This window comes from Natator depressus, chromosome 5 (genome assembly GCF_965152275.1).
Source record: "Natator depressus isolate rNatDep1 chromosome 5, rNatDep2.hap1, whole genome shotgun sequence".
NCBI lineage: Eukaryota > Metazoa > Chordata > Testudines > Cheloniidae > Natator > Natator depressus.
Window position 1 is genome coordinate 61,271,466 of NC_134238.1, and position 23,758 is coordinate 61,295,223.

At 39.7% G+C, this 23,758-nt stretch overlaps 1 protein-coding gene across 1 annotated transcript in view; it reads right to left on the bottom strand.

Moving 5' to 3' along the window:
- Positions 1–872: 872 nt before the first annotated feature.
- LIX1 (limb and CNS expressed 1) overlaps positions 873–23,758 on the bottom strand; it is a 39,723-nt gene continuing 16,837 nt past the window's right edge. Inside the window, exons 3-6 of the mRNA XM_074954010.1 lie at positions 13,718–13,858; positions 8,199–8,294; positions 3,541–3,618; positions 873–1,170 (exon numbers count right to left, since the gene is read on the bottom strand). Of these exons, the coding sequence (XP_074810111.1) occupies positions 886–1,170; positions 3,541–3,618; positions 8,199–8,294; positions 13,718–13,858 (600 nt within the window). The 3' untranslated portion in view covers positions 873–885. The remainder of the gene's footprint in view (positions 1,171–3,540; positions 3,619–8,198; positions 8,295–13,717; positions 13,859–23,758) is intronic.

A 23,758-nucleotide genomic window follows, 5' to 3' on the forward strand; every position in this document is an offset into this window, starting at 1 on the left:
GCTTTTATTTGCTTGCATTTTTGCAATAATAAAAAGTGTAAAATGTAAGACCCCGAAGTCTAGCTCTACTGCAATCCCAGGGTGTGATTGCAGCATGGAGCGACATATCTTGGCTAGCTTTAATCTAGCTAGTTCCAGTACCAGAGCATTGAAGCTGTGGCAGCATGGGCTTCAGCACAGGCTGTACAAGCCCATCCAGAACCCTACTCAGGTAGCATGAGCTGAAGCCTGTGTTGCCATGGCTTCACTGCTCTGGTACCCAAACTAGCTTGGGTTTAGACATAAAAGGTCTAAAGTCCTGTACTGGTTTGCAGTTGTAAATGTAGTGAGGCTTTTGCAGAAAAGCTGTTTTTTTTACAGTTTGTGCTGTTGGAAGAATCTTGCTACAGTAACAGTGAGAAAATAAACTACATGGACTTCAGCCATACTATTTGCTTGCATTGTCAATAGGAAACCAGAACGGTGTAGAAGAAAGAGTCTGTGGGCGTAATAGGCCCCTCTGCATAAACTATAGTCCTTCACATCACCTGGTACTAGTGATCTCTAGCTTTTTTTTATTAGGTCTGTATGAACCCTGTGACCAAATATTTTCCTCATCTCTGTACTAAGCTCTCTTGGTGAGGAAGACTTTGTACTGATCAACACAGTCCATCACTAATATGCACTAAAGTTTTCTGCAGCAATTTTCCATTCAAGTTATATGAATGGTATATTAAAGCTATCACTTAATAGACCGGAGGATTGTGTTTTTGTGCTGAGCTGAAGCTGAAAAATATTTTTTCAAAAATGTGACTACTTCAACTCCTCTAGGGAATACACAAAATGGCAAATGGCTCTATGTTAGAGTTCAGTGTTATAATCCTACTTCAGGGCAGCAGGGCTGTGCTAGTGATAGCCACTTAAGGCCAGGTCCATTTGATCATCATTTGAGGATGAGGTTACTTGGTCGCTGTAGATCTGGCTTAGGGCTAAACTCAGTATTTCCTTCTTTTCTTTGTGAAACCGCAATTCTTGTCCAGCTTTCCTGGCTTCCTCCAGCTCTCTCAAGGCCACTTGTAGCTCTTGGGAAATAATTCCTGGAGATTCTTGCTCCTTCATAATCCAGTCCAGGGCCATATGACTTCTCATCCTTTCATCTAAGGAATACTGGGAATAATAGGAAATTACTTCCTATTACCCAAGAAATTCACAACAGAAATAAGTTATTAACAAAGAGATTCTCCTTTTAGTGAAACAGGTTCTAGCAGAACTTCCTAGCTTCTGTTCTGGAATTTTAGCCAATATGATATTCCAGAGTATATCAGCAAATTTGTATCTTTCAAACACAACTAGCTAAAAGAAGCTAGTGTGATCATAAATCTGCTGATGAAAAATGTAACACCCTAATCTTAATTTTAAATTAGGACATTTAATATACTCGTGAATTTTTTAAAACAATCCTTATTTTGTTAACATGCCCATTCAGATTTTGAAGGAATTCTTGTGCGACCAATATACCATTTTACATTATATTACATCATTCACTATGAAGACTCTTATAGGTCTCAATCCTGCAAAGATTTGTGTGTATGCTATGGGCACTTACTTCTTACTGCCTCCCCTACACCCTCCCAGGTTGAGTGTGTTGGGGGGGGGAGCGAGAGAGAGTGAGTGTGTATGTGAAAAGCTAAACACAAACAAATATTGGTAGGATTGGTGCCTATGTGTGTAATGACACATGTGGATGTGGATAAATTGGAGAGAGTCCAGCGAAGGGCAACAAAAATGATTAGGGGTCTAGAGCACATGACTTATGAGGAGAGGCTGAGGGAGCTGGGATTGTTTAGTCTGCAGAAGAGAAGAATGAGGGGGGATTTGATAGCTGCTTTCAACTACCTGAAAGGGGGTTCCAAAGAGGATGGCTCTAGACTGTTCTCAATGGTAGCAGATGACAGAACGAGGAGTAATGGTCTCAAGTTGCAATGGGGGAGGTTTAGATTGGATATTAGGAAAAACTTTTTCACTAAGAGGGTGGTGAAACACTGGAATGCGTTACCTAGGGAGGTGGTAGAATCTCCTTCCTTAGAGGTTTTTAAGGTCAGGCTTGACAAAGCCCTGGCTGGGATGATTTAACTGGGAATTGGTCCTGCTTCGAGCAGGGGGTTGGACTAGATGACCTTCTGGGGTCCCTTCCAACCCTGATATTCTATGATTCTATGATTCTATGACCTACAAACAGAGAAGGCTCTGTACTTGTGAATGCTCTTTTCAGAACAGGGTCTGAAACAGATATACAGACTCTGCACCAAGATCACATCAACCACCACTGAAATCCAGCCCCATGTGGGATGACACGCAGCAACTGTTTAACCGTGCATAACATTGAATAAGCATAATATTTTTAGAAGAGGAAATTAGAACACCTCGGGGCTTGTCTCCACTATCCGGGGGATCAACGCATAGCGATTGATCCACCAAGGGCCGATTTAGCAGGTCTAGTGAAGACCCGCTAAATTGACCGCCGATTGATCTCCCATCGACTCCACTGGAATGAGAAGCATAAGGTAACTCGATGGGAGACCCGTTGACCCAGCGCGGTGCAGACGCTGGAGTAAGTCGACCTAAGGTGAATAACGTGAATAATGTAGCTAGAGTTGCGTCACTTAGGTCGACTTAGCCCCGTAGTGTAGACCTGCTCTCAGTCATCTGTGAGTCTGGAAGGAATGTTGGTAAGAAGAAAGTATATTTGTGTACCAACACTTTTAAGGTTCTTCATAGCCCAGTTAATATTTGCAAGTACACTTTTGAAAAGCAACTTTTTAAACAGATGCCTGAAAGTGAGTTTTTTCCCCTTTGGACAACATACTCTATAGGGTGCATGCATTATCTTTAAGATGTAAGCATTCAACCTGATATACTTCCATGTATTTTCACAAAAACATAAGATGAGAATAAGAAGTTTAGACTATAGTTTATTTCAGTAAATTTTCTGCTTATTTATTTTCCATCTTTGTCAATTGGTAACTAGACAACGAATGGCAACAGATAAATGCCAGGGGCAGAACTCTGTTCAAGAACTTTACTTTTCAAGGGCCAGTTTTGTTTAGAGTCAGTTTCACTTTCTTGGTGCTGCAGGGTTTGGATTTCAGGCACTGCAGGAGAAGGTGTTTTGTTAAACATTTTTAATAAAAAAATTAAAAGCCATGAAAATATTTTTATTTATAGATGTTACAGTATGTACTTGGGGACCAAATGTAAATGGAGCATCCATATAAATTATGCTTTTGGACTTAAAATGGGAAGGGTAAGCGCAAACTTTAAATAATTGAAGAAGAAGAATTAAAACAAAGGAAGCTAATAGTTATGCCTAGCTTTGTTTTCTTTTACCTTAGTTATATCAAAATAGACTGTTGCTTGGTCATCACAAGAGATGATTTAGAAAAGCAATTTCTTCCAACTGTCACCTCTGCACAAATTTGTTTTTGATTCTCTGAATCCCTTGATCTCGGTTCCTGGTTATATAAACCAGTCACAAAGTGGGAGCTAATTGTAATATCTTACCTGACGGGAGCACTTTGTTTCACGTAAGGCTTTAAGGCTTCCATTCCAATGCAGCAGCTGAAAGATGATCATCAGCTCCTGCAGAATGAAAGCACATTGAATACTGGATGGAAATCTTCAAAAGTGGCACCTTTGCTCTTTTAAGACAAGTATGACACTAAATCTACACTATTTTAAAGAAACAAAATTGACCCTAATCACATTAAAGGGTGTAAGGCATTAATGAAAGGCATATGGACATGCAGCTGGAAGCTAGACATTCCATGGCCCTTTTCAAAGAGAACAGGCAATAACCCCTGTGTGCTGGACAATATTCCCACTCTCAATAGTATAGGTTTTAGGCTTGTTGAGCATCTCTTGTTAGGAGTTGTGGCCTCAGCAACCCTCGCCTTTAGTCACAGGTTTGAGGGCACTCAGCGCCCCACAAGAAGCACCCAGTATCTTGAAGTATCGGCCCCTTAAAATCGACAGCATGTGTGAACTATTGTTGAAAGCACCGTAGAATATCTTTGTTTTTCTAGATAGTGACTGCATGGCAACAAATTTAATTATTTACTTTGCACTGAGATACTTCTAGTATGCAGGCACCACATAAAACTAAATTTTGTTCAGCGTGTGAAATTAACCTAACCCCTTCCCTTACACCAAACTGAAGCAGTATTGTGTCAGCACTATAAGACACATATCAGTAATCTGAAAGTTCTTTGAATTCAACAGGGTTACCTTCACATATAAATAGCTACATAACTAGCAATGATACATTTTCTGGTGTAGGCAAAAGTGGATCATCACGTCCAAATTTAATACTGGTCTCTAATAAACTTCTGTTGAGGGACACCAGTTTTTAAACAGATGCCTTCCCCAATCAAATTATCACTGATTATTAGGGTAAAATGAAATGGAAACTTTGTAAATTACCAATTTTTTTATAGTGAAACAAGAATAGATATTGCACCAGTAAAAATAAATGGATTTAAAATTGCAGCTTGGCTTACATGCTTTATCAGGGCAAAAGCTACACTGTGTACATTTGCACTCAATTTGAGTCATTGTCTCAGTATTTAGTACATTTGGAGTACTAATGAGAAAAATAGCCTCTCTTAGCTTCCCACATTCCATGCAAAGCGCAGAGAATTTTACTTCTAAATACTGTTTCTTTTACAAAGCTGCTAAATTAGATTCATTAATTTAAAAAACTTTGTTTTGTAAACTTTTCCCTAAAACATACGGTCAGCTGTCTCTTTTAGATTTGTGCATTAGAGTGCATGTTTTACTACTAATTTTATTACCTCAGTTTTACAGATGGAGAAAGTTAGCAGGCATGTTAAATGATCCGCTAAAGGCCTCAGAGAGAGTTAGCTCCAGGGTGCATGCAAGGGACTTCTGTAAGATCTATCTGCACTGGTGCCTGGAACATATTTAGCAAACACTCAGACGTGTTTATCATGAGAGAAGACACAGCACTTTTTATTGGCTTTGAGTGCACATCACTAGTGCCCTGCCCATAGTAAACATTAGATTTAGATTGATGGATGAGATAAAGATGTCACTGAAAATCCTGCCTTAACTAGGAGTCCAGCTTTACCTCGATGTCACAGGAAATGATGTACTGGAAATGACTATGTACCAGAAATGTTATGACCTAAACCTTTGCCCTTCAACGATATGTCCTAATCCTATCCAACTCCTGACCCCTCATGGGAAGGCCCACCTTACCTACTGAGGAAAACCAACAGGATTTGATGGATAGGGCAGGACCCCTAAACCAGGGCCTAATGAGTATCCCCACCCCTTAAAAAAAATAATGAAGAAACACAGCTAAATGCAAGAAAACGGGCAAAATATAAAAGGAAGAGAGAGTGAAGTTTAAAAATTTGTGATGAGACCTGTTAAAAGGGAAATCAAGGAACTTTAAAAAAGACATGTTAAAATTTAAATGTTAACCAAAAACACCCCAATATTTTTTCTCACATGAATAATTTGAAAGGGGCCTAACCATGCCTCCAGTACTAGACACAAAACCCTCCTTTGCTAGAGAGGATGTAGTATGTGGCCTCAAACCGTAAACCAGAGGCCAGTAAATAGCACCAACTCCTTGGAAATGAGAGAGAACTGCAACTAAAAGTATGAGAAAAGCTAAAATGCAAAAAGGGAGGTTTTTTAAAAGCCTTGCAAAGAGATAGATAGTTTTAAGGAAAAAGGGACATTTGTAAACACAAGTGTTAGCTAAAAGCACTGCATGTTTTCTCACATGCATAACTGAAGAGAAATTTGTAAAAGATGTAGGTATTTATAATGACACTTTACAATAATCTGTTATGTGATATTATTACACATTTGTTGTTACAAAGCAAATATTAAGATTTTTATTTAAAGAATTGTTGATAACCTTCTATAAGTACTAAAAGAGAGGGAGAAAATACAAATGGGAATTCAGAAGAACTGAGCCTTTACAGATTCTGAATCCCTGTAGATATTCACACTGTTATTGAAGGAGGACTGTCAATATCTTTGAAAAGTCAGTTCATCCCCTCTGAACCCTCTTTTCTCAAGTGTTGATCTTAATACATGCAATACATCATTCTATTTCTCTTGATTTTTTTTTTAATTTGAATTGGTATCCTCCCTTCGCTCATCCATCAACCCAAATCTGAAGTTTACTATCAGCAGAGTACAGCTCAGCCAACCTGCTTGGGCTGCTCAAAGTAATCTAGTTCAAAATTCACATCTCTCAGTAATAGTGAGATTGTGCCACCTCATTTGCATAGCCATTTCCTCTGTCCACTAATTTGATTCTGATCTTTACATTGTGTATGTATTTGCTTGCCCCAGTTAGACAAATCTGAGTGTTCACAGGAGGAGTGCTTGAGCTAGTCTCAATTCATAAACATTGTCATTAAAAAAAAAAAATCCCAAACCTAAATTATAGTCACTTCGTGATTCACATGCACACCTTAGTCTATTTTTCATCAGAAGCAAATACCTCATTCAATGAGAATTTGAAAAATAGGTGGGTCATATTTAAAAACCTCATCCCATAAACATGTTTCTTTCATAGAGTTCTCTATATTGGGATGAGGTTTTTAAATACGTCTTGGTTATTTAGAATGATATAAACAAACACACCTACCTGGAGATTGTATTAGTTCTACAATATATTAAATGCTCGCAGGCATGAATCCGGGGCAACATCTCTCTGACTGAATTACAACCTTGAAAAGACTAGCTGACAAAGTACAAGACATAATCACCATTCCCCCCAATTACCAGGCATTAAAACAGGAATATTCTTCCCTGTATACATTACTTTACACAGCATTTAGCTATTCATGGTAAAATCAAATTTAATGTGCAGTGCTGGACTTCAGACTTCCCTGTAAGTGCTAAAGAAGTAGAACACTTGCATTGTCTTTAGGATATAGCTAATCAGTATAAGAACGCATATGTGCAAATAGAGAACATTACTGTTAATTGAAAGGCTGATTATTGCAGAGGCCTATCAGATTTTTGGTTAGTTCCCATGGCATATTCTCCAATAATGCAGATTAAGACAACTGCCACTTTTAACTAGGGACTAGAACAAAGTCATTTTTAAAAAAATTCAGCTGGATAATTTCGGTCAGCATTTATCAAGTAATGAACATGAATATAGCACTATGGAGGATATGAACAGGGAAATCAGAAGATGCACACACCAAAGATCTGGATGGAAGGAGGTTGGCAGCCGAGGAGCAGGGAAGAAGAGAGGTGGGCCACTTCTATAATAACCATGATCACATGATGTTGCCATTGTATGATAATTGGTATTTGTTTTATGGCTTTTAGTCACTCAAATTGGAAGTGTGATATTAATTTAACTTTCCCCATCGTAGCCATGCAGTCCTGAGCCCTCATCTGAAATGCATCTACTTTTATTTGACACACAAAGACTTACAAATGAGTTGAGCTTTTAAAAAAGCATTTTCCCAACATATATTCAAACAGCAATCAAATATTAAGTTTAATGCTGGATAAACCTGTTAAGTGGTGAAGTCCTGCTAGTTAGTGCATGATTATTGCATGTTCCATATGTAGTGGTATTTTGTGAAGCCTATTTTAACATGTGTCAAGAGGAAGAAGTGGGCCTTTTATGTTTAAGATATTTATCAATCCAACCTGATGGCCTGATGATCTTTAATAGGGTGTGATGTACCTTGGCAACAACTGGATATCACAGATCTTGGATTCATGAGAAGCAGGCCGCATCCCAGCCTATAAAGCTCTTTGAGGTGGTCTATACAGCTGTTTCCTGCTTGGAGAGATTCGTACTTTACTACGTCCACTTCATTCTACAGCAACCATAATTCTTTCTGATCAAAGCTCTTTTTCAGGTTCAGCTGCTCTATGCTTCTTTACAGAAGACATAACACCTTCCTTTTTTAGGTACCATGAGCTGGATGAAGTAAAGACATACAGCATTTCCATGAAGAAAAACAAATAACCAAGCCTGAAGAGATGCTGCTCCAAAACAGAGAAAGCAGAGAACAAGGCAACGGGCCAGGTGGACAGAGGGTCTGACAGTTCCCTCTTGACATCAGCCAGCCTACCCAACACACTGTCTTCAGACTTAACTATTCAAAAGTGAATAAATCAGGAAGCACAATTTTATATTCTTGTACCTGAAATTCTAACATAGTTTTCCCCATGTTTGACTCCAACATATAATGATAGGCCCCGATGCTTGTGCTTGGGTCATCCGCATCACTTAAAGTACCCTTGGGAAGGAAACAAGAAAGAGATTAGTACTGGGATGTTTGGTTATACATATTCTAAGTTTTAATAATTTATGAAAAAAATTCCAGTGCTGAAAACTTGAACCATCTGTCATGCCCCTCCTTCCCTTTCCTGATAAACTATTTGGAAGTGCAGATCAGTGAATCACAGCTACATTGACATATCCTTTGTGATGCCAACCCTTTCCAGCACCATGTGGGAATTCTGAAAGTGCTGTGACAGTTTATTTCTAGTTTATTTTAGTTTATTTCTAGTTAAGTATTGATCTGCCTAACAGGAAACCTTGTGCATCCTTAGGAGATTTGCCAGTCTTCCTGGAGTGATGCTGAATGAGGACTCCAACTATCATATCATCACTTGGAGTGGGAATACAGGGGGGGAAAAGACTAAATAGAGCTGATTGAACCTCTAAAGGCTTGTGTTTATATTAGCATCCAGAAGCTTAGGTGTTTGCTTGATGTGCTGAGCCGTGCTCACCCACAGACCCTATGCCCTTTTGTAGTTCCAATCATACTTCTAGTGACATGTCTGGGAGCCATTCCCACACAAAATAGGCTTGATCTTGGGTAGAAGCCCTGTGACCTGCTCCAGATTAAAAGAGAGCGCACTGGAGGGGTTGAGTAGTAGGATGCTGAGTCTCGGGCCCCCTTCTCACCAAAAAACCTGCCACTCATGAATATAAGTGTGTGATGGGAGAAAGGGCTAATTTGGGACTTCCAGTATCTCCCCGAAAGAGATGAAGGTCATATATTTGACCATTTCAGAACATTCATTGACTGATTCCCACTCAGTCAGTGCCTGCTTAGCTTCATTCAACATTAGAATTTCTACTCCCGCGTTATGTCTACCATCTACGTTCCCAGAGTAGATGATAGTCTTATTTATTTTTCTTAAAGTGCATTTTGTTCAGACCTGTCCAACTACACTCACTGATTTCAAGGACATCAAGATGCTATCTATCAATTTATTTAATTATCTGAGCAGTTTTAGTAGTTTCCTACATTGTTCTCATATTCCAAAATCCATTTTTCATTACTGATTTGTCCATAAGCATGGGACTTTTCAGGATGTGGGCTTCCTTATGTGTTTGACCAATGCTCCAATATTCTTCACAGGAAGCTGATCTCTTGTTCGAGTCTGCTGCCCACCAGTTTAGGTCCTGGTGTTTGTTTCTGTAGCATGTTTGTTTTATGTGATGAGGTTACAAGTCCTACACCCAACCTTAGGGCCATGTCTCATTTATTATTCAGAGCTGTCCACATGTGGAGATTTCCCCATCCATCACCCAGGGGATGTGCTTAGTAGCTTCTGATGCCCCATATTCAGCCAAAAAGATGAAGCACATCTGATTGATCTGGACATGATGGCAAAATGAGGACAGATGAATTTTAAGTGGTAGGCTGCAACTTTTATTGCACAGTGGAGGGGCATTACCCACCCATCCTCCATATTCCTTTATACCTGGCATTCCAGTGCAGGGGTTACCAAATAACCCATAACTCAGAGCAGGCTCCCCTGAGCCTACTCCTGGGACTCAACTTGCTTTGAGTCCTTCTCCCTTCCTCCTGTAAAGGGGACAAAAGATTCACAAGGGGGGAGGGGACATGAGCCTGTGAGAGTCACAAGGTTTCATCCTATCAAATGAGCCCATGACCTGTCAGCAAAATCTCAGGTCTTTTACCTTTGGGAACCATTCATTGTATCCTTTTAATCACACTGGAAACCAGCTTCAGGGCTAGCCCGTGACTAGCTTGATCACACTCTCCACAACCAAACCACCTGTTATCACAGCTGCTGCCCCCATCCATTCTTACATATTCAGGCCAATTGAAACAGATGTATCTATGTGTGACACTCTGTACTTCAAAATAGCACCTTGTAACCCCCATATTCACCACTGTGATAGGATTATGATATATTTTGTACGAAGTATGCCTTGTGAGGTATCATTTTAAAAGTCTTGATCTGTTGAACATTAATAGCCTGTTGGATTGTTTGTGAAGTTAGGAAGTATTGCTCTATGTGCTACTGAAAGATGTTGTGAGGTTGGGAATGCCCACAGCCAGCCTTTCAGTTGCAACAAAGGAGGGCCCAGACGGTGTTAATGGCTCATCAAGAAAATAATCCATTATCCCAGAGGCTCCTTAGAGAAGAGACATACGCAATGGAGACTGCTTCACCAGTGGGGGCTGACTGACCTCACCTCACAGCAAGGATCTTTCTAGCAGCTGGAAGAAAGTATAAAAGAGGGAGAGTGACATCATCACTTGGCCTCTCCCCCCACTCCATCTCAACACCCTGGAAGCACGTCTGGAAGACTATAAGGTCTATCAGGCCAGCCTTACAGAGCTCATGGAGTTTGCGACACAGGAAGGGCATTGTCATGAAAGACCCATACGGACACACCATAGTCAAGGGCAGGCATGTGGGAGGAACCCTGCTGGATTAATTGCAGAAAGGAAATTAAGCCCATTCCATTTTAACTGCAGTTGATCCTGAAGGCCAAGGAATGATTTTTATTTGCTTTCATTGTACCCCAGAACTGGCTTCAAAGGGCCCTCAGTGACTTACTGGAATTTTGAGGTGGGGCTTGGCTTTTGATTGGAATGGAAATTTCCAATAAGTAAAGAAATAGGAGTTAACTCTCCAAATCACTTCTGAATTAATCTGAGAGTCAGTGGTAGTTCAGAAATACATAGTGTTTCATGTTGATGCCTCTTGCCCTCTACCCACTCTTCACTGTCTCAGTGGTCTATTGATATGAAACTACCTCCTGTCCCCAGTCTTTTCCTGGCTCTGTAGGACTGCTGCCCATTCATCAAGGTTTACTTATTTGAGATGATCCACCAAAAATGTCAGTTAAATTAGTCCAGTCTACCTGCAGGCATTTACAAAAGACTTATCACCTTGGTACCTATGTGCTGACTGTTCAGACCTGGAGTCCCATACACTATCTCTATGCTAATGAGGGCATATTGATGGACCTATAGTGACATGAGCCATAATTAAGCAAATACTTTTTCAATGGACCCCTGGAGTAGCATGAAGTGGCTAGGTAAGGAAGTGGGTAAATTCCCCATAAATTTGAATTTGTTTATTTTTTTCTTTTTGGAAACCTAAAAAAGGAGCATCTGAGTGAACTACTTTTGATAAATTCCCTCTCATAACTCTAGGTGTTCAGTGGCAGCTGTGCAGAGTTGAACCGATCCCTACACAAGATAGTTCCTCTAACTGAAATGTCAGCAAATGTATAGCTTTTGAATGCTGTAACATTAACACACTGCAGCTGAAATATTTATGCTGGCTTTTAAATATCCCTGAGGAAATCCACCCTGAAGTCTGCAAAGTGTATACCCTTTTACCTTCAAAATTTCCATAAAAAATGATGAATTACCTTAAATTGAACCTCTCTTTAAATTTCATGTATAAATAAATCATGCCCCATTTTCCCAAACTGACATGGATTTTTGTTCCTCCAAAGTGTATGAGAGTCAACATACTGGGAAAGAAAGCTCTCCTTTCATCCACAGACCAGATATAGGCCAGGCCTCCTTACATTGCTCTATCAGTTCACCTAAATTATAGCAACTCCTCTTCCCTTTTCCCGGTCCATCCCGTAAAGGAGAATGAGATTTTCAGCTGAAAAGGGGAAAACTAATGTGCCTCACTAAAAGCTGTTAACAGTGTTTCTAAACTATTTTAAATCCACTCCACATTTGTTATCAGAAGCTTCTTCTGAAAAGATGGGAAGAATTCAACGAACCCTTCGTCAATCCAGGACATAAGCCTATCAGTGAGCCTGCACTTTCATTTAGAAAGAATTGCTACATCCTACACTGATTTTAGCCACAATGCTGAACTAGAAATTGAGTCTTGTTTGTTTGTTTTGTTTTTTAATTATAACTCCAAAGTCTGTTTGGCCAATCTTTACCATGACAATAGTTGGAAAAACCCAGACCCTAGTGATGTCAGTCGGGGACAAGTAGAAGTGATAGGCCACAGTTAATGGGAGTTAGTATGGGTATCGAGAGAAATTGTTCCTTGAAACTATTTAGGAAAGTTTACAAAGGAATTATGTTTTCCCACTCATGTTTACTTACATATGGTAATTTACGAAAAAAACAGATTTGGTTGATCTTTTCAAAGCAATGCAGAAAATTTAGCCATACACTTTCCATTAATTGAGAGGACAGTGCAAGACGGTCCTCAAACACTGTTTCAAAATATCTAAAGTATTCATTAGAACTATTAGGACCCACTCCTTGAAGGTGCTGAGAACAGACAACTTCCATTAACTCAATAGTGTGGGAGGGGATACTGAAGCTTAGCTCATCCGTTACTTGTTCCATGGACATATTGACACATTTTCCAGGTATAAACTAATTTTACATTTATATCAGCCTTATATAAATATAGATGGGTTTTATTTATATCAGCTTATAATATTTTATATTTAGCTATCGATATGAATCATTCATATAAGCTATGTATATAATATGTGTTAGACATTTGTTAAACTTCACCCAATATTGAAATGCACCCATCTCTGGCTGGTGGAAAATGATAGCTGAAAACAGTGCACAACATCACAAATATTCCCAGTTTTCATACTTTACATTAGATAAATAAAAATGAAACTATAACATCCCCCCCGCCCCCCCCCCCCCACACACACTTGGGAAGAAGGAAAATACAGACCTTGGGCCAGATCCTCAGTTACCATACATCAGCACACGTCCACTGATGTGCAGCAGCAGAGCCGCAGTGATATCACCTAAATATCTGTCTCCTTGCTCTTAGAGTATGAACTCTCTGGGGCAGGAACCATGTCTCCCCTCTGTGTTTGTGCAGTGCTTAGCACAACTAGGCCCTGATCTAGACTGGGGCCTCCAGGGCAGTACAATTAAATAAATATTAAATAATAACCACCTTGAAAGACATTTAGTCTTTGGTTATCAGATTAGGTTTTTTATTCCAAACTTTAATTTAACAACACACAGTTGATTTTCCGCACAATGGACAGCAATGCAGATGTCGGGGGTCTGTTCCCTCTATTGTGGTTGATTCAGTTTTGGTATTTAATGTCAAAGGTTCCTTCCCTCACTCATTTCCCTACCAGAGTAACTATAATGTTAAGGAATAAACCACTGAAATAGAGATACATTGAAATAAATTAAGGATCTGGAACTAGAGTCCCCTACAGATTACATAAGCAAATTAAACTCCCTGCGTTCCAGAGCCTGTATCTGATTTTTAAGTGTTTACTAAAGAGTTAACAGATTATCAATGAAGACAGAGTTATGTAGGATCTAATATTAATCCCATTGAAGTAGTTTCCTCAATTAGCTACAATTTTATATCAACATTGCTGACAACAACTCAAGAAACATAGTTTGGTACTTACACAGGTCGAGGAAACAGCTTCTTGAACACTTTCCATAATGAATTCCTTTGTGATCTTGCGACAGGGCAATTCATTGAACAGAGAGTTGATCAGAGCCACTTTTGCAGCATCTCGTCTTGCCTCTGCTCTGCTTAAGCAGCACTGAAATTGCACATTAATACAGAGGGAGTTACAGACCTCAGGAAAACTACTCTAGTTCACCTTAGGCCTATTTTTGTCTTTATTAATACAACGGAAAGTCCTTTCAAAGCCCAAATGAAAATTATATTTCTACACAAACATTGGCCAACGTGCTTTTATCAGTAAAGCTGGTTGACTTCTCACACAAAAATATTTTTCACTGAAAAATTGCCTTTTCTCCAAAATGAAACTTTTTACTAAATTGTCAACTTTATCAAAAATTTCTAATTTTTGCAAACTTCTGTGATATTTTTACTGAATTTTTATTGAAATAATTTTTGAAGTCTATACATTTTTTCATTGACTGCAAACCCTATTTTCTGGTAAATAAAAAATAAATAAATAAAAACTTTTAAAAAAATAGAAACATGGGTAAAAATTAACAGAGACATTCATGAAAAATAGAGCCAATTTAAACAAAGACATGAGAAAAGACCCTGAATTTCTTGGTGAAATTGTTTTCCCATTTTTTGACCAGCTCTGCTAATCAGTATTATCCAAACATTCTATGGATGCAGTTTTTCAAAGGAGCCTGAGAGCAAGGCTCCCAGCTTCCATTGACTTTCCCTTCATTAGACACCTTTAAAAATCCAAGCTCATATTAATTTCCTCTATTCTAATCATAGTGTGAGAAAATCTTATTAGCACTTTCAAGCACCGTGCTTGCTATCCCACCAACAAAACATTGTAAATAGAAATTAATACAGAAGGGACCTCTTCAGTTTATTCATTTATCACATAGTGGGAGTTCTGCTGAAGTGCATCTCATACAGGCAACGTGGATAGAAGGTGATAGTTTTTAGATATGATGTCAGGAATTAGACACCTTCATTTTTTACCCTGCGTATGACCCACTAGCTACTCTTTAGCGATTGCCCATTTACAGCAACACACACATTTAAATGACTCTTCCATCAGCTTTCCTCAGATCCTGAGTTATTTAAAGCCTGATCCAAAGCCCACTGAAGTCAGTGGCAGTCTTTCCATTTACTTTAATTGGCTGTGGATGAACCCCTTGGTACAGATGTGCTCTTTTACCAGTGGGAGACTTGGGCACCTATGAACATGATGATTTTTTCTGTCCGCTCTACAAGCAAGGAAAATGCAGGTATATTCACCAAAAACAAGTACTTGTGATGTTTCAAAAGCTTATCTTTTTAAGTGATTAAACTTAATGTTTAGAGTCAAAGAAAACCATTTTGCTTTCTTTTTACAAACGTTCCATTCTTAGCACATCTGTTTAAAGAATGAGTTTTCTAAAAGGAAAATCATTTTAATTCCCCTTTTATAGCTTAATTTTTACTCACTAAATTTAATATTTTGAACATGCCTCAAGAAGCCTAACCCCACAGCTACTCACGATATGTAAAATACTTGACCCTTCTGTGAGCAATTCCATGCACCTTTTATATCCATTTAGAGTTGTCTAGATCAACACATTTTACTACTCTATGGTTTTCCTTCATTAGTTTTAAATATTCTCTTGTAGGTTGCATGTAAGTATCTCTGCTTTCTAAAATTCAGAGAACAAAACTCAGACTTGTATGTTTTTAATAATAAACTTTATAATAAAAACCAATCCAAATAATTTAGATGTAAACCATCTTTGTGAAGCTGAAACCCAGTGAAAATGACAGATAAAAGAAACTTAGTTTTTAAGTAAGGCCAGCAAAGTAGCAGATCAAAGAAGATGCATACATTTATAAGAAAATGGTAAGCCTTTAGAGATCAAGAGATCTACCAATCTGGAAGAGTAGAACAATCCTTAACATTTTCTAAATGTAACAGGAGATATAAAAGCAAAATATATTATAATTGTAAACTGTGACATATGACTTTCCCTCTACAATTTTTTCTTTAATTTAAATATTTTCAGTCTCTGGAGAATGAAACTGATTAGAACTCATTTGATCTGGGGAGTAAAAGGGCAAAATTTTAATTTAGTTTCTCAGAGGGCAAAGGTTTTCGGCATGGGCTGTTTGACTCAAATGTTACAAAGAAGTCTTGAATTATCAGGGCTTAAGTTACAGCGGAACAGTGAATATTAAGGGAGCATTCACCCTTTTTTATTGGTGATTGGTCCCATGACTGAGCTCCATCTTTATACTCCCTTGCAGTGGATGGGGGTAGGGAAGAGAGATGGTAGGAGGTCTACAGTGATATAACTTTATGCATATTGAAAGGTAGTAACCAGCAGTTATAGCAGCTTTGGATATGACTTCTTAAACAATGTAGCTGGTTGGCTGAGGAGGAACGCAGCTCCCATGTACATCCCACTCACTGCAGTCCCTATCACCTCAGCCCAACCAGTCACAGCCCACACTGTTCCTCACTCACTCGGGTGACATGTTTCCCCAAAGGGAAAACAGGACACTACCTGGGGCTCACCCAAACTTCCCCGCTCCCATGCAGGGTCAGCCCAAGCCCCTTCCATGCAGGGCTGGGCCAAGCCACTTGCCCCCCCCCGCCTGGGGATGATGCCATTCACCCCCTTTGGCCTGAGCTCCTCAGCCCCCAGGCCCATGTGGGGCCTGCCCGAGCCGCATGCTCGAGCCCTTCCTGCCCCCATGTGGGGCTGATGTCACGGCCCACCCGCATGTTCCGCTGTGCCCCCCACTTTTTTGCCAAAACTGGGCATTTGTACTGTTTGCTCATGCCAACTGATGATCCGTTGGCAAGAGCAAGTGGGATACATGCCCAGTTTTGCCAAAAAAAGTGGGAACAGCCAGGACAGGGCTTAAAAAAGGGACTGTCCTGGCCAAAACAGGATGTATGGTCACCTACCACTCACCCTCAAACATCCTGCCCCCAGTCTCACCCCACCCACAACTCACCCTAAAGCTGCCCCCAACATCTCTCACCCCACGGCCACCGAGCCAAGTTGTAACACCATTCACTCAAATCACTCATCATGATGGAGAGGTGGCCGTGCCACCCCTAAGTGGCACTGTGATACCGTGCACCGGGTCCTAATGTCTCTCACTCAAATTTGGCCCAGCTGTCCCCCTGTCATGATGGAGAGGTGGCTGGGCCAAACCTGCGTGACACTGAAGTATCAATTAGGTTTGAGATGGGGGCCCTGTTCAAGTGCATATTAGTTAATCTGAGTCTGGAAAGCGGCTTGGAAAAAGAAATAAAATTCGCAATGTGGCCTAAAAGTCAACCAATTTGGTTCTGTGGGATCACTAGGGGCAAGAGAGTAAGTTCCAGAGCTGACAGGAGGACTAACCCACCCCAGGTGAACATATGCTTAAGCATCCTTAGTTGATCTCAAATGCCAGATTAAACATGAGAAGAGAAACAATCTCTAAATCACAAAAGGCTCAAAACATAAAGGGCTTCATAGATCAGAATCAATACCTTTCATCACACCTGGAAGCAAATGATGAGAAAAGTACAGTTTCTGGAGCACATATGTAATATGTTCCCCACCCAAAGTACTGCTAAGTAAGGAAGCATCTGCTTTCTGATCCAGCTAAGCTTCTACGCAGTTTTCAAGTGTTGCCCCCAAATTGAGTACATTATAATCAAAATCTGGATAAGAAAGGGGCAACTATGCCAAAGTTTGCATCTCATAGGTGTAGGCCTGAGACCTGATCAACCTTCACCCCCCATATTAAACTCAGGGAGTTCACTAATAAAATTGAAAGAAAAAAAAAAAAGAATGTTCAAATGTGGCAATTTTGTTTCCAAGCACTGATGAGGAAAGGACTCTTGTCGGGGCTGCTGTCTGGATATTCCCAAACAGGTAAGGATCTAACAAGATCCCCTCCCCCCAGCCAGCAAACCTGAGCAACAAAAGGTGGGCAAATAAGTAAGCGCACAGTTATTTCCTGTAGCTATTGCTTCACATCCCTTCTGTCTCACCAAGTTTCAGCCAGCTAGCTCTCCCCCCAAGACTCAAATCTTAAAAAGCCTTGGGGGAAAGTAATTCCAGGTCTAATGAAATAGAGATGGTGAGGTGAGTGTCATCCATCTTCTAACGATGCCACAGCACTAATAATACTATGGTGGCACCTCACATACACATGAAAAAGAATAGAATCCTATCTGGGCAGAGCAATTGTCCAGTACTGTCCTCAGATAGAAAAGAATGAAAACATTGAAAAGGAACTCTACTGTGCAGGCTGTTACTGGGATGGATTCAGGACTTCAGTTTTATGGGCTGAAGTCAGCACCTTTCACTAGTACTGCAATCACTTACATGGAGAGAGAAGATCATGTAGCAGTTCCCCTGAAACATTCAAACTGCAGTTCCTTTATATAGTTTAGGTTACAGTTTTTCATTTGCAGAACTTTCAGATGAATTTCACTGACCCTTACGGTCTGAAAAATCATAAATACAATAAGTCAGTGCGATTTTTGCAACCACCTGGTTATTTTAACAAAGACACAAGAGACAAACACAGTAGCTGGAAAATTCTACAGACTTGTTCTTAATGTGTAAAGTGAGAGTATCTTTCCTTCCCTACACTGAATAAGGTTTGAGAACTTGGTTTATTGTTAAAGCTGATATTTTTACCCTCCGATATAAAAATGTTCAACCAAAATTGACCCAAGCAATTCCTTGAGCAAGAAACTTTTCACACAGGTCTACAAGAAAACAGAAGCTTTCATTATTATGCATTCAGCAGCCTATTTGAAAGAAAATCCTAGAAAAGCTTGTAACCTGTGGGGGTGAGGGATTCTTATGGAGCTGTCTTGAATTCCTATTCAATCCTTATTCTACATTTTACCCCCTTGCATTCTACTGTTCTATTTTGAGGCAAAGCTCCTTCTATTCACTCTGCTCAACAGAAAAAAAAACAAGCCAAAGTTTACGGGGGGTGGGTGGGTGGAAGCAGATATCCTGCCTTTTATTAAAATAACCAGCATCTTTTGATTCATTGGGCTGGTATTTAAAAATTGCGAATTAGTCTGTACATGACTTTAGAATATCACGGACTTCTCTCCATCTTCATGTTTCTGTTTAGAGAGTTCCACTACCTAACATCCCCTAAAAAAATTAACATTACATTGTACAATATGCTAGATGTTTGATTAAAAGGCTCTCACTGTTCTTTGAGATTTTAATGTCTCCAGATAGAAATATCCAATATTAAAATAACCTCATTAGAAATGTACAATACTTTAAAACACTCAATAAAAACTAAAGCCTCTTCAAACTTTGCAAGGAAGGAGTATAGAATATTTAAAATAGGTATTATTTCATAACTAAAAAAATCCTATAATGATATTCAGGCAAGCCATTTGCCATATACACAGTAAAGTCATCCTTTACTTATTTCTCTCTTAGGAATAACTTAGTTTTATAAACCCAATTTCTTGTGAGAAAGGAGTATCTTAATTCACTGGACATCGAGACTCATCACCTGATGTACATAAACATATGGTTTTCATCTACATCTTCATTGTAGCCTTAGGTAACTTCCCAAAAGCACATACTCGACTGTTAGGAGGCACGCAATTTTCCCATAAGCCTCTGCCTTTTTCCATCCTCAGATATTTTTGCCTGTCTTTATTTTAATCCCCAGATTTTATAGTAAAACTGGGCTGGGGATAAAAGTAAAGATCATTAATATGAATTGCCTCATGGGACTTGGACTCCATCTTTCAGAGCTCATCCCACCCTTGGAGGGGTGACTCTCTTCATCCCACCTCACACCAAAACCAAAAATCTGATTACCAGCCACTTTCACTCACTGCAAAGAATTTCAGTGTTGTGCTGCCAACAGTCTAACAAGCGGATCCCTCAAAAATGTTCCAACTGTCTGCAATGCATGTGACTTTTCCGAAGTAAAAGGCTCTTCCCTCCAAAAATATAAAATTCCGTCAAACCCAACACTTTCCCCAAACTCCACCCTCATGTCTAGCAAACCAATACACTTCCACCCCTCCACAATGGAACAATTCTGTCCTTCTCAATTCTATCTATACCTCCTTACTCTACACCTCTCAACCCACAATGCTTCCAACTACCCAGGACCTTACAGAGGCTACTCTAGTGACTTCCCTACCTGGCAGAGGTTCCATTACTTCAACTGTAGTTGAGGCAGGAAGGTTGTCCTGAAGCCTCTGGAATGATTGATTGGGTAGAGAGTGGATCACCTCTGGTGGCGGGTGTAGGTTGCAGGAATGGCTCTTGGGGTGGGCAGGTCGCCTCTGACTGATGGAAATATCTGTGTTGTGAAGACATTAGCTTGCCCCCAGGCTGTTGAGGAGGCTTGTTGGTAGAACTGGGCAAATAACTGATTTTTTTGGTTCACCGGCAAGTTTGAGAACTTTTATTTCATTTAATGTCTAACAATCAAAAACTAGTGACAAATTTAGGCAAATTGAAAAAAAAACAGTTTAGGATCAAACAATGTGATTTGTTCAAGCACAAATTGATTTTTTAAATTCACAAAACAGGAGGGGGGGCATGGAGTAAGTGTTGGCAGTTTCCCTGTAGCCTTTAACCCAGTGGTTAGGGCACTCACTTGGAACAGGGGAGACCTAGGTTCAATTTCCCCCTCTGCCCACTATGGAAAAGGATTTGAACATAGGTCTCCCCACCTCTCAGGAGGGTACCCAATCCACTAGGCTATGGGATACTCTCTCTCAATTGCTCTGATTGAAGCTGTTCCACTTGGGACAGCTGCACTCTGCTTACCCATTCCTGTTCCTCCAGAAAGAGTGGGGACTGCTGCCTCTCCTGGAGGGAAGAAGTGGGACTCAGACTGCTAACCTGGCCTCTTTGGGAGGAAATGGATAAACCCCTATCAGTGTCACTAAATGAAGGGGGAAGACAATAGCATGAGTACAAGGTCATAGGGGTGAAGTCATGGAGATCCCATGTCATGATGTGCCTAGGACCCTGGGTTGCCTTAAGCCAGACTCAGCAATGACTGAAGTAGACTCCTGCCCAGTGAAGCAGCAGTTTCTTCTTATCTGATCTCCTCGTTGTGCACCTGAAGAGGCTGGAAAGTGAGGTGGAGGGGGCAGAACTAGGGCGTGCCTTTCCCCTCCTCCCCCATGAACCTAGTGGTGCTTACAGGGAACGCAGGAAGAGAGTTTCTCTTGTAGCAGCTGCCAGCCCAGTCCAAGAAAAACCTGATAATTTTAGCAAGCACAGCCCACCTTAGCTTTTTTGGGCAGACTTATGAAACAACTTATTGTCTCCTCCTGGCCTCCCTTGTTATTTTAACAGACTCATGTCCCCCATTATCTCCCCACTATGCACAAAGCCAGCCTTGGTGACATGATTCTTTGGGAAACTTCCAAATTTGAATGACTCATTTTATGTAAAAAGCATTTGGAGGTGGAAACCAGGATCTTTAGGTTTTTTTCATCTTCCTTCCCACTGCTTGGTGCCGAAGGGTGCTGGAACTAGGGGTGCTGCCACACACACCGGGCTTGCAGTAGTAGTAACAACCCAAATACATGGTTTCTGCCTTCAGCACCCCACACTGTAAAAATTGTTCCAGCTCCACTACACAGCTGTTTGCTCCTTTAGCTCTAGCAATAATTTTTTATCAATTTAGATGATCAAGGCTATCTTTTCAGGGTGACGGACTGGAAAATAAAGCAAGATGAGATATTCCTTACGGGAGGTCAAAGGACAGTTACGTTAACAAGGGATGTGTGAGATGCTGCTAGCCTGCCCAACATCAATGGTCTCCCTTTCCTCCCCAGCCCCCCAGTCACAAGTTTTAGCTATAATGATCTAAAATATAGAATAATAGAATTATTTCCAGTTGGAGAAACAAGACACAGCAAGAGGGGTAGACTTTACTGCTTCCCAGGTTATCTGGTGAACGATAGGATTGCAAAAATAACTGAAACCAGGGATAAAAATGCTGCATAGTGAGCGAGCATGGAAGATAACTAGATTTTTGGCTTAGAAACATTTTTGATGTGAGAGGAGGAGGAAAGCACTGCAGATTTCTCTCTTTTGGTGCATTTGATTTTTACGAATTAAAATGAGCAATTTTAATTCTACATTTCAGCTCAAGTTTGATACCACTGTTATTGTCAAAACACACTTTTATATTCTAGTAATACACATTCTGGTACTATACAATACATGTGCTTGCATATTTTGGTGATGAGCAATATAGAAATGCCAATTAAACACACACTGTCATTTTAAATTCTGCTCAAGGAAGCTTTTACCCATCCCCCCAGCAAACAAGCTAAAAGTTCATTGATCAAAATCACACAATTAATTCATTACTGTTCCTTGTTAAAATGAAAGCTAAGCTTGGATCGCAACTTCTTTCAATGTGTTTTTAAAGTTAAAATATTCAGCAAAGTTCTCCTGGGTATTAAAAGCAAAAACACTGGCTAAAAACCATGAGTGGCTTGATGACTAAGTTCAGCAAAAGGGGAGCCAGAAGCTGATCAACTGGGCCTTATGTTGGTGCCCTTTTGGTAAATGGAAATTACTTCACAGTTTTCAGAGTTGGTCATGGTATGTGGTTGTTGGTATTGAGTGCCCAGAATAAAAATGGTATAAAGAAACTCCTTCAAACATAGCCTTCATATGTATTAGACAATGGGACTTAAAATAAATGCAAGAGAAATGCAAGTGTCAGAACTGTATCCCATAGCATTTAATTCTGAATTCTGAGCAAAGACTCAGAACAGATCATTGTTTAAAACTAATTTAGTTAGAGCAGAGACTCTATAATTTATTTGGACGATGGTGCCTAGTGCTTCTTGGGGGTGCTATAAAATAATAAAAATCATGAACTTAGTACATTTAAAGAAGTCTGTAGATTGAAAGCATGGATATCTATTGGGTAAGATACAGGTAGTTCATTATTAAACCTTTCTAGTGGAATTTCAATGCTTTTCTCTGATGAGCAGTTGGCAATTAGACCCATCTGCTCTTTCCTAATACCCTTCCCTAAAGGATGAATGGAACCAATCTACTAAAGTCCTTGTTGGACTACTTAAAGAGAGTAGAGGGATTACCCAGAGTATCCAGCCTAATATTCCTTCTCTCACATTCCATCACTGCAGTTAGCTGGCATCAAAGCAGACATTCATGACTGGCTGTAGAAATACTGCTGGCATATAATGGATGTTACATGCACAGTCACAGCATTAAAATTACATAATCAAATGTTTTGTAATGCACAGGAGAGATATATGATTATATGAAGAGCATTATAGAAATGAATATTTGTGCATTTGTGGGCCTAGTGTTGGCAAAGTATGTTGAAATATTATATCGTGATGATGGCATAGAAGGTATATTGGAACTTACAAAAGATGTATGGCAAATTTGCCAGAATACATTTCCTCAATTTTCCTCTCATGTCTTATTTTGAAAAGCCAAGTGGATAAAACTGACCAACTTTGACAGTCAGTTTTCATGATAAGTTTTCAAAACATCTTAGATTCAGGAAATTCTAGGTTGTTCTCAGCAACAATGTTAACTACGCTCTAGAGAATTTCATAACATGATGATTTAAACATAAGGAAAACTAGACCCAAAATGATCATAAGAAGACCTCAGAGAAAAAACAAACAGAAATCCCAAAAGAAGAATCTTGATCTTTAATTTTTTTTTTAAAAAAAAAGAATGTGACAGCAACATTTAAATAAACTTTTCCCCAAGTGAAGTATTTTGGATTGAAATTAGGCCATATATCTTTTCATATTGTGTTAGAAGTTTATTTTTTATTCTGAAGTACACAGCAAAAAAATATGCAGTACTTGAGCTGATGGAAAACACTCTGTGCTCTCCTAAACATCTTTTAGTACACTTCAGTGACTTGTCGGAGGTTTCGGACGCTCTAGCTAGACAAATTATGACATGGTAATTCTCCCAAACCCCTTATGAGGGAAAAACACCTTCAGAAATAGAGCAAG